Here is a 12,007-nt window from a genome sequence, read left to right as displayed (position 1 = left end):
GATTAACTCTGTTGGAATTTAAATTGCTCCAATTCTTTTGCACTATCTTTTTCATCAGCTTCGATGTGGTGTTGTATATAGTAACACAGATGCTTCTCTCTATCTGTTCTTTTTCATGTGTTTCAAGTAGAGCTTCTCTATTGCTGTTCATGGCACGTTTTTGAGCCATCTGGATCACTCGATCAGGATAGTCTCTTTCCCAAAGCTTGTCACTCAGTAAAGCAGTTTCTTTCTTGAAGTCTATTAATGCAGAGCACAGGAACTACCCGTAAGGGAGATTCTCCCTTAGGGATCGGGGTGAAAGTTTTTGAAAGATAATAGGTTTTACTAAGCAACCATTCTCAGGGGAGAAAGCTAACACATTTGCATCACACATACACCATAGCCAACAGTACTATGCCAAGTCATGTTTGTGTGTAATTTACACTTATATTGGATTCATGCAAAGTGATCATCCAACATAAGTGTTTCTACCTGTTCTACCGAAACCTTGTCTGACCCTGAGAGGTGTGCACTGCCTCCACATTTTTCCAGGTAATGTTTTTTTCATATTTATCCTCCCTTTTTGCTATTTTCTGAGAATGGTGCTTTGTGCTTAGTCAAGGATCTGTAGTGTAGGTAGCACCCGAATTGTTTACCTGATCAACAGCAAAAAATTGGTGGTGGTGGACCCTTTTATTGATAAAACACCTCTACGTTGTGCAATTTTCACTATGAACTAAAGCAAGGTACAGTCACAAGCAAGGGATGCTGATTTTCGGAGGACCTGAGCTGGATACGGTTGTTGGTTTTATCAGGGCTCCTAGTCTATCTAAACTCAAGCACCTGATAGCTGTTCGCTCTTATGTAGTCCATTATTTGGTTCAGGATAATTGCCCTCTCCTGGGTCATTGTGTGGTCCTCAAAACCTTTAAAAAGGTATCTGTGTTGCACCATTTCTAGCAAGGCAGCCAGTGTGTCTGGAGCAGTTCGTAGGTATGCCTTTTCTGAGATTTTTGCTTCTCTTAGTTTGTCTGCATGAGTAAAGACAACAGTTGTGAAGTCTTTCCATCTCGGTCCCAGGAGATCCTGTAATGAAAAATAAAGTTGAGTTACTTTCTCTCATATCCTCTAATGTTATAAAAATAACATTTTCGGACGAGTCAGAACACTGTTTTTGGAATTGGTAGTCACATTTTCAGTAACCTGTATCATTTTATGTATGTGTTAATATAGTTCTGCCTTACCAGAAATATATTAGCGTGATTCTCATATAAATACATTTTCAGACCTATATCTCTCACAGTGAAACTGTATGAACACATTTCTAAAAATAATCAAAGCCATGAGTGGTATGGGATCAAAAGTTGGTAAAATCATGACTGAGATAGAAACAAAAAATAGTTACACTGAGCAGGGAAAATATGGACAAAATTCGGCGAAAGCAGGATGAGAAAATATTAGGAGAAGAAAAGAAAGGGACGGGATGAGCAAGAGTACATAGAAAAAGAATAGGGTTGTGCTGGAGTATGAGAGAGAGTGTCTGAAAATCTAAGGAGTGAACTTGGAGAAGAAGGGAAAGAGGGAAGAAAAGGTGGTGTAGATGCAAAATATCTCTCGGGAAATGCCAAGGAGCAGTCAGAAGATGATGAACAAGGCTAATAAAGGAAGACATTTTTAAAGAGGGGGATAACAGGTCTAAGAAAGGCAATAAGCATTAAAGAAAGAGCCAGGTTGAGTTGAGTGAACGGCAACAATATAAGGGAAGGAAGGATGAGTGGGGTAGAATAGAGGAAGAATAGGGAAAAGTGTACTTAAAAGGAACGATGAGGAAAAGAGACAGTTATTGCATAGGCAAGAAAGATTTTAGCGACAGATATACTTTTTTTCATGCAGCACAACGTAGCAATGGCAACTTCCTCCACTGCTTTGTGGAAAGGAAGAGAACAGAAATGCGTAATATTTACTAAGATATGGTGCACTTCTGCTCTCTCTTAGTACTGGTGCGCAGTGTCCTGCTTTGTGCCAATGCAGGCACTCTTGCACCATAACAGTTCTTTGACTTGTTATTTTGTGAAGTGAAGTAATTCAGAGATTTATTTTATTTGGAGACGAGAGAGAAAACTTGGTCGTTTGGTGATTTGGTGTTCCTTAGGTCTGTTGAGAGATGCTGATTTTGCTTTTGCATATTAAGGTTTTATGTAAATAATATCTTATTAATACTATCTCCGGGCAGTATTTTTATTTCATCAAAAGCTTTGTTTATTTAGACAGTAGTCTATAAACACTCCCATGAATACATCCTAGAATAATTCATACAATGAAAAGGTTAAAGACACATTCAATAAATAATACATACAATGACGAAAAAGAAATAAATGTGGGTTGGGGATCTCATAAAAACCCACCAATTCCCATACGTATCTTCCAGACCTTTTAAAATCCCCTGTATTGCAATGACAAATCTCCCAATGGCACATGTGACATTCAAAGACCTCATATTCACCAACAGGCTAAGGGCTTGATCACAATTTGTAATTATATATTTTATAAACAATCCAGTAAAATGTGTGCCCTTTACATTTTGTCTTCAGCCCACAAATGCACTTACCCTGCTCATCTCCCATTGCTGCTTTTATCTTCTTATCTGTGTGACATCGATTCATCCGAACCCTACATTTTAATACTGCATCCCTGAGCTTTTGGTTGAGTAGGACTTTAATATATGGCAAACAGTTGTCATAACTCTAACCTTTTAACAGAAATTGAGTGGAGGATTTCCCCTCAAATACTGCAGGTCTTCATCTCTAGCACAGTTAGATGCGAGAGTGCGCAGCTCAGGTTTGGAGAACTGTAGCCCTTCCTTCCACTGGTCTGGCTTTATTGTCAACATATGTCTTACTTGAGTAGCCCATTTCAATTCACTATTCTCTATCTTAGTTTTATAGAGGTGTGATATTTTGAGGGAGCGATCCCTTGTTAATCTCTGCCAAAACCTCTACAAATCCCAAATAGCTCCAGACCATAACCTGCCTCTCTACCCTCATGGATTGAACCATATCTGAAGGTAATCCGAGAAGTCTTTTCACACATTTACCCTCTTTAAGGTTCCAGTCCAGTTAGCCCCCTAAGGTTAATACTTCTATCCCATACTGGATTTTAGGTCAGACCATTGCATTAAAGTCAGACAATATAGGGTGCTGGGATATCCCACCATACTTCCAACTAAACCATTTTAAGCTCCATACTATGGTTAATGTGGTTGTTTTAAATGATTCAACATGATCTCTACAATTTAACTTTGTATCAAGCCACATGCCAAGGTATTTATATTTGTCAACCACATTCACCATGTTCTCGCCCAGGTAACAATTAAACCCTCCCTTACCTTTCTCTAACACAACTGCCTTAATCTTGTCTAGAATAACAGTGAGCCTTTTACTTGAACAATAATCATGGAAGTGGAAGACGTCCAATTTCTTTTGTAACCCTATGTCCGTCATGTCCACTATCCCCAATTCATCAGCGTATAGTAGGCATGGGAAGTGGGTACCATTCATTTTGGGGAAAAGGACACTTACTTCCTATAATGTGTTTGGTAAGTCTGCCAAAAACAAGGAGAATAATAGGGGAGCCAGGACACAACTCTGTAGTAGACCATTCTTAATGTGTACTTTGTTTTCTTCAATAGGATCCCTTCAGTGTCTAATGTCACTCGAACCCAATTCTGACTATGTAGCTTATGAAGAAGTAAGATGAGCTCCTTGTGAATACCAAGCCACCTCAGCATTTTCCACTATAACATTCGGTCCACTAGGTGGAAGATGGCACAACAAAACGATTGGCCCTTTAGATCAATTGACTTCCTTGCCATTGTCTATAAACTAAAACAATGATCGATGGTTGAGTGGCCTTCCTTAAAACCTTCTTGTTCGTTCCAAATTATGTTATTCTCTTCCACCCAGTTCTTCGCTAGGCCTAACAACACTGGAGAAAACTTTTTCCCCCACACCTAGTAGGCTAATTAAGTGGTAATTCTTTTTTTTTTAATTATTTTTATAAAACATGAAAACAAGCTTCAGATAATCATCATCTATGAGATTACAGTACAGGATAAGTGGTAATTATTATGCAACGTGGCATCATCCTTCTTATAAATTGGCCTAATTATCCCACCTTTCCAACTTTCTAGAAAATGCCTGAGGCCAAGGCCTTTTGAAAGCTGACATAAATACGTGAACTGGTGGGCAAGCTTTTATTATTATTATTGTTGGGAGGTTGTCTCTTCCCATAGCCTTAGTTGACTTCAGGGCCTGGATAGTTCTCTTAAGAGTGAAATGCTACCCAGTCTCATCACCAACCTCCTCATCGTCGCTACCATATATATTAATCGACTGGTTAACCCAGTCACCTTTGCCTACGAGACATCTCATTTTCCCTGACCCGCTCCCTTCCCATACCAGCTGCCCAAAATGTCCTGATAGCATTTGTACCAATCACCTCTAACACGTTTTGCCAGTTTTGACTTGTAAAATCAATTTTCCTTTTCCTCACGTGTTTTTGTCTTAATTTTTGCATGGCGGAGTTACCCGCTATTACGAGATCATTCTTTTTCTTATACAAACTCCCATTTTGGTATCCTTAGTTTTAACCTCCTACAATCCTTATTAAACCAACCATTTCCTTTGCCCTGAATATTCTGCTCATGTTCCTTTTTCCAGGCTCCCTGGCTAAGTCTTACCCTCAAACAGTTAACAACCTGCCCTACCACTTGATCATACCATGTTGAAATGTCACCCTGGCCCTCCGGTGCGTCTAGCACTGTATAATCTATTTTAAAATCATTAAGTACTTTTAGACTTTCCTCTGAAATACATGTTGTTATGCCTCAGGGGTACTCCACTTGCAGAGGGACAACTTCATCTATTTGATCATGCTGACCTGCGCTAAACATTACCTGTAAGGGTCTGTCATCGCTACCCCCGGTATGTAGCACTTCGGACCCTTCCACCGCGAAAAAGTACCTGGCATTGATAAAGCGATACAAAAGGGAATGATGGCATCCTGGGACCGGTTTTGGGTTCATAACCCTCATCAGCCAGGCTATCTTGAATCCAGTGGCAAAGTGATCAAGGGACTCACGTCTGAGCAAACCCTGCCAACTTAGGGCCAACAAAGCGATACAAAAGGGGATGATGGACGGAGCGTTTGAGCAAATCAAACACTCACCCCCAGTCAACTGATCTGGGTTTAATCCATAACCATTCTTTAGCTCACTCCGCCACCCCAGTTCAGACATGGCCATATGCAAATCAGTCTGACCCTGTGCCTCATGGGAACAGTCCAGCCCGAACTGCCAAGCCATGTCTTCCCTGGACCGGAAACAAGCATCCTGGGACCGGTTTCGGGTTCATAACCCTCATCATCCAGGCTATCTTGAATCCAGTGGCAAAGTGAGCAAGGGACTCACGTCTGAGCATACCCTGCCAACTTAGGGGGAACAAAGCAATACAAAAGGGGATGATGGACGGAGCGTTTGAGCAAATCAAACACTCACCCCCAGTCAACTGATCTGGGTTTAATCCATTACCATTCTTTAGCTCACTCCGCCACCCCAGTTCAGACATGGCAATATGCAAATCAGTCTGACCCTGTGCCTCATGGGAACAGTCCAGCCCGAACTGCCAAGCCATGTCTTCCCTGGACCGGAAACAAGCATCCTGGGACCGGTTTCGGGTTCATAACCCTCATCAGCCAGGCTATCTTGAATCCAGTGGCAAAGTGAGCAAGGTACTCACGTCTGAGCATACCCTGCCAACTTAGGGCGAACAAAGCAATACAAAAGGGGATGATGGACGGAGCGTTTGAGAAAATCAAACACTCACCCCCAGTCAACTGATCTGGGTTTAATCCATCACCATTCTTTAGCTCACTCCGCCACCCCAGTTCAGACATGGCCATATGCAAATCAGTCTGACCCTGTGCCTCATGGGAACAGTCCAGCCCGAACTGCCAAGCCATGTCTTCCCTGGACTGGAAACAAGCATCCTGGGACCGGTTTCGGGTTCATAACCCTCATCAGCCAGGCTATCTTGAATCCAGTTGCAAAGTGAGCAAGGGACTCACGTCTGAGCATACCCTGCCAACTTAGGGCGAACAAAGCGATACCAAAGGGGATGATGGACGGAGCGTTTGAGCAAATCAAACACTCACCCCCAGTCAACTGATCTGGGTTTAATCCATCACCATTATTTAGCTCACTCCGCCACCCCCTTTTGTAAGGCATTGATAAAAACATTGTCGATTGGACAAGCGTGGTTTCCTATGCAATATGCCATTTACACTAAACAAACCTATAGACCCTAAAAACATTACTAGGGCTTCATTGCACGCTGAGCCACAGGATCTTTGAAAGATGGCTTGGGGTACCTGGGTAACAGATAGCAGGTTTTTGTACATCTGATCACTGGAGGTTGGGTCTAACTCATGATTAAAATCCTCTTAAAGCATTACCAACTGAGTTGAATTTTCTGTACATATTGCCTCTACGTCTTCTTCTAACAACCCTAACTACAACACATAGGCTTCTGCATTCCCTGGTTGGATGTAAATATTAATCACAATTATATATATCTTTGCCTTGGTACCGCTATAAATCTCTATCTGGCATGCCAATATCTGTCGACTTTTAACCTTCGGCACAATCATTTTATTGACTGCTTTTGTAAGTACTATTGTAAATAGCCTGCCCGAAGGCCAACCAGGGCCCAGATGCCCAGCATCTTTATAATATATATTCCTAACAGCAGTTCAGGAGACAATTGATAGATAACAGTTGTAATCTATTCACACATAGGTTACTGCAAACAAATTTCACATTTACAAAAAAGAAGAATAGATGAAAGAGAAAAAAGGAATAGAGAGGAACCATAAATCAGAAAAATCAAAAAGTTCTTTACAAAAGTATCACAAATGTATTATAGATAGTTACATAGACACGCTCAGATAAATATTTGCTGGTATACAAAACAATACATCACAAAAAAGACCAGACAAGTGGCAAACAACAAAAATGTTACAAAAATAGGTACAACATATACAAGGATTATGTGTCCTCTGAAATTTATTGGCCATAAAAGCATCTTTATGAAGCATTAAAAATCTGTGTAAATGTTTGCACAGCTAGGTCTTCTGTAGGCACATACGGCCACATGCATCATTGTAGGATTTTGCATTTCCTAAATTGCGAAAATGAAGGAATCGCAATTTAGGAATTGCAAACTCCTATGCATCAAGAAATCTGAAGGGTTTTTACGATTTCTTAATTTTCTGTATTTGCGATTCCTTAATTGCGAATCGTAATTAAGGAATGGCATTACATTGATTCCTATGGGCCTAGAGGCCCATAGGAATCAATGGAAAGGCATTAGCTTTTTGCGAATTTTATTTTGCGAATGACAATCTGTTGATGCATTTCAAGGGTGCTGAGGGGGGTCCAAAGGACCCCCCCCTGCACCCTTGAAATGTTTTTTTAAGTGCAAGTTTCACACACACATGTCCAAAGGACGTGTGTGTGTAACATGACACTTTCAAAAATGCTTTTTTGAGCATTTTTGAAAGATTTCGCAAATTAACGCGAGGGTCAACCTCGTGTTAATTTGCACCTCCTATTTCCGAATTCGCATTTAAAAAAAAAATCATGCATTGCATTTAAGGAATCGCACAAATGCGATTCCTTAAATGCAATCACATTTTTAGGAATTGCAAAAAATTGCGAGATTTGTGAAATTGTTTAATGCATCCCAAAATGTGATTTTGGAATCGCAAACAACCGATTTTTCCGAATCGCAACGTTTGCGACTCCAAAATCACTTGATGCATGTGGGCAATAATCTTTTACTTTCCCAACATTTATTTAAAACAGTTTTGAGTTAAACGCTTCCTATAACCCCCTACATTCCAAGACAGTGGCTGCCAGGCTGTGCGAAGTCCCTAGTCCCTAGTCCCCAATCCAGATCACTCATAAACCACCTTCCATTATCCTCGAGACTTGATACCAAGACACGTAGGTACTCAAAGTAATTTCTTAGCTTAAGGTCCTTGTCTCCACTTGCTGTGGGCACTCATATGCCACCTTCCCATAGGCTAGTAAATGTCCTACTATTCTGGACTTTCTGCAACAAATCCTTACTTGGGTTAAGCTTAAACCTGCATGGTTGTCAGGGCACTATGACCCCTCCCCATATCCATACCTACCTTGCTCACATGTACCAGTCTTATGCCTTCTTTCCATAGCTCTTCCTCCACCCTCACCAGGATCAGCTTTATACATTTTGAATAAAAGTGAACCGTCATAATCTCCTTTACCTTCCAGTTTGTTGTAAACCCTATCTGCTTTACATCTTCTGATGCAACACGCTTGGGCATTTAGCCAGTGCTTGCAGAAGGGGAAAGTGATTCCGGGCTTAAAGTTTCTTCATCGTTTCCTACCTTCCACTCTTTGCTTGGCTTCGAGGTATAACCATAAACTGTCCCCTTTATTGTTAACTTCACCTCCTGTTCTGTCTTTCTTTGACCACCCCTCACTTTCATCTACCCTAACTAACGATAAGCACCCACTCTTCACAGGTTGTTCTAGACTGGCCTCCCTCCAATGACTTGTTCTGGGAGCCACACTCTTCAGCCTGCGTTTCTCTCTTTCACTGGCTGGGTAATCCCTTACCCTATCTTTTGCAGGATTTGGGAGTTGCATCGTGTCAGGCCTTAACTGTCTGCGCCCTTCTCCCTAGAACCTTCATTCCACTCAAGGTACCATTTGCCCTCTTCCGTCCTCCGCATTCACTCTTCCCTAGGGGATCAATCTTTGGGGCCCTAAGTAGTTCTTTCCACCAGTTAACCTTTTTGGCACCTTTCTTTTAGCTCGCTGCCTTTACTTTGCAATTTTTTCCTACTCTGGGTATATTGCCCATGAACCCCTGGTACGCCCCATGTTTTATCACCAACATAGGTTATTTCCATAAATATACCATTGGAAAACTTGCTGTATTTTTGGAGGCTGCCTCTCCAACGTCTGAAGACACACACACCTCCTGTTCCTCTGTCTCTATCATGGGTCTAACTAAGCTAGGCATACAGTTATTGGTTTGTTTTAACTCTCCTGCAATCGCCTGTAGCTGGCTCTGCTGAGCTTTACCTAGCCCATTACCATCAATGCTTCCAATATTTCCTGTAGCGTTTTCTGCATTAAAAACATCACCTCTAACACAGATGAAGAAGAGGTTGCTGTGATATCAAAATCCAAAGAGGTCTGTGAGGGAGCAGAGGGGGAGGGGCTCTGCCAAGAGTAGACTCATCTACCTACATCATCCAATTACCTATTCACCCCTCTTCCACTATTACTCTCCCTTAGACCATCCTCTTCCTGGGATGGACCCATTGCTGTCCACAGTCAGACTTTTAACCACAAAGGAAGAGAGGCAAGGCGATGAGCACAAACTAAGTTTAGCTACTTGGATTCAGACCAGAGCTGCCGTCAGGCGAGTTATCCATCCTGTCGGATACCCTGGTGTACTCGAGACTCCAACCACCTCCAATTTCGGATTGTGGCTACTTCAATTCGCTTACAGAGCTTACGGGCTCTTCTTCCAATTCACAGCCGGACTCATCATGCTGTTTTCCATTGGTGCTTGTGTCACCCCCTTCACGAGTCCCCCATGGTCCTGATCTGATGAAGACCCCCCAATTAGGCTGGTCACCTTTATGATTACAAGGGTCGAAACGTCAACAGATTGTGTTATTATTTATCAAACATAGGCGACAGAGATAATGTATCTGTACCTACTGTGTTATCACCTCTAACATGCATTTGCTAAGTAATTTGCGGGATAGGTTCTACAATCCTTGGATGTATGTATAACACATTACCTTCCCTCTACTTTACACCATCACACAATCCTTCCTAAACAGTCGCCCCCCTTTCCTCTCCTCTAGAGCACCAAGTTTATGATTCTGATTCGTACATTTATTGTATTATCTAATTGATTCATTCTTACTTTTTCTGTGTTTGTGATGAAATTAAATCACAATTATTCATTGACTTTTTGTGGTGATGTCTAAATTGTTGTTTTTGTGCACGTTTGAATTTGCTTCTTTCAAGTTGGAATGTAACTGAATCCCACTGTGACCATTCCTTTGGTGTACCATAAGTTTAGGTAAAAGCACCCCCTCCCCCCAGTCTCTTTGTCCAACTCCCTCCCTAAGGCGTGGTTCAAATTCAACACTGGGTTCAGCAAAATTGAGTCACTTATTACATTTTCCTCACTCACACCGATTTCTTTGGTGAGCAGTTTTTTTCAACAAAGCAGCCTGGCCAAAGGTACTAAGGCTTCCTTTTAAAGTACTTCCCTCCAAACTATTTTATGGATTGTCCCAAAGGAGTCGCACCTGTTTCCTCCTTAGGTCTCACAGGGTTACCGTGGGGTCTTCCCTCTTTTGAGCATTACCACCTCATGCTTTTGCTTAACTCTGAGACTTTTCCCCTCAAACTGTGTCCGTAACGGCTTAAGCAATGCCAATATACGGTCTACATTTCAGCACTTACCCCCTCCCTTCTCACACACTGGACAAATCATCCACACAGGTCCGTCCTCTGCTGCCTTCACCAGCCAATTACAAGGACACGCTTAACTGGTACCAAAGTATTCCAAAATGTTCCAAACGCCTTTTGCCCGGAACAGGGACTTAATTTCTGGCCACAAACTCTCTCCCTTCAGGGGAGATATGCAGGGCAGACACGGCCAGATTTCTAACCCAAGGACGAGGACGAGGACCCCTTGTCCGGAAGCTCAAGTTCCCCAACAAATTTCCAAAAGCAATAAACAGTGGTAAAAATGATGTGACTCTGACCCCTGAACCATTTTACCGCTATTAAGGGCATCAGCTAGGGAAGCTTCTGAAAGATTACCCCAGCTTTCCCCGTCACTCTTGTCGGCTCTCCCGTTTGGCGTTGCTCCATCTGTTGAGGTAAATGAGCATGCGGGCGGGCACGAGCACAGCAGCGGGGCGTCATGGGAGTGTCTCTGTGGCATCTACGCATAAGGGAGGAGTGTGTAGGAGTTTTAAGTGCTGTCAAATATTTGAAATTTGTATTAGTGCTCCATCTTTGAGCTTGTGAGTCGTTCTTCTTTTATTAAAGTTAAAGCGCTTACACGCAAACCAAGGACAATTAGTTTCCTAACTGATTTTCTTTTATTTTTGAGGTCACTAATTTATTGAAGCCTTTTTGTTATGGCCTTATCATAGCTGTGCTAGGAGAGGTTTATATCATTTGAAATCACAGTTGCAGTGCTTCTAGCTGCTGCATACATAGTCCCAGTTTTACTAACATTTTCCTTTGTGGTGGTTGTGCCACTTTTTCAGCACCGCCACAACACAAAATGCTAGTCAAGATATAGAATGCCATGAAAGGGCCAATTTGCATCGCTTTGTAAAAACAAATTAAAAAATAAGCAACTCTCTGCACTTGTTGCATTACATTACAGCATACAAAAAAATGATGGATGGAATGCTCAAATTATTCTCTGCCTCTGGTAATTACTTGGGCCACATCCCATGTTATTTTGCACACCATGCGTCTTCAATTTGGACCCAGCCATATGCAAATGAGTTTTGACCCTGCTCCAACAGAAACAGTCCAGCCTGAACTCTCAGACCAGGTGCTCCCTGAACCGAAACACAAGAAACCCAGGACCGGTTTCATCCTAGTTAGGGCTCAACAGCCAGGGCAACACAGGGGCTTAGTAATCTGGCCTTAGTATTTTGTACTGGAAGGTTAACCTTCCAGTACAAAATCTTGCTAGGCTGATGCAGCCTGATTGTGCACCAGCACTACAGAGAGAGCAGGATAGTGTCATATGTCTGTAGCAGAGGCGAAACTAGAGCCAAATTTCGGGGGGGGCTAAGTTACATTTCGGGGGGGGCTGAACTTTTAATCAGTAGGCAGAGTGGAGCTGCAAGGCCTCCAACAAGG

At 42.1% G+C, this 12,007-nt stretch overlaps 1 protein-coding gene across 2 annotated transcripts in view; it reads right to left on the bottom strand.

Moving 5' to 3' along the window:
- Nucleotides 1-660: 660 nt before the first annotated feature.
- The window catches only part of GIMD1 (GIMAP family P-loop NTPase domain containing 1), a 408,717-nt gene continuing 397,370 nt past the window's right edge, over nt 661-12,007 (bottom strand). For both annotated transcript variants that reach the window (XM_078676601.1, XM_078676600.1), the window contains exon 3: nt 661-1,068. In XM_078676601.1, the coding sequence (XP_078532727.1) occupies nt 808-1,068 (261 nt within the window). In that variant the 3' untranslated portion in view covers nt 661-807. The remainder of the gene's footprint in view (nt 1,069-12,007) is intronic.

The sequence above is a fragment of the Lissotriton helveticus genome, chromosome 2_1 (genome assembly GCF_964261635.1).
Source record: "Lissotriton helveticus chromosome 2_1, aLisHel1.1, whole genome shotgun sequence".
NCBI classification, from domain to species: Eukaryota; Metazoa; Chordata; class Amphibia; order Caudata; family Salamandridae; genus Lissotriton; species Lissotriton helveticus.
Note: the sequence above shows the minus strand (reverse complement) of the source record. Positions and strands in the feature narration are given on the sequence as shown.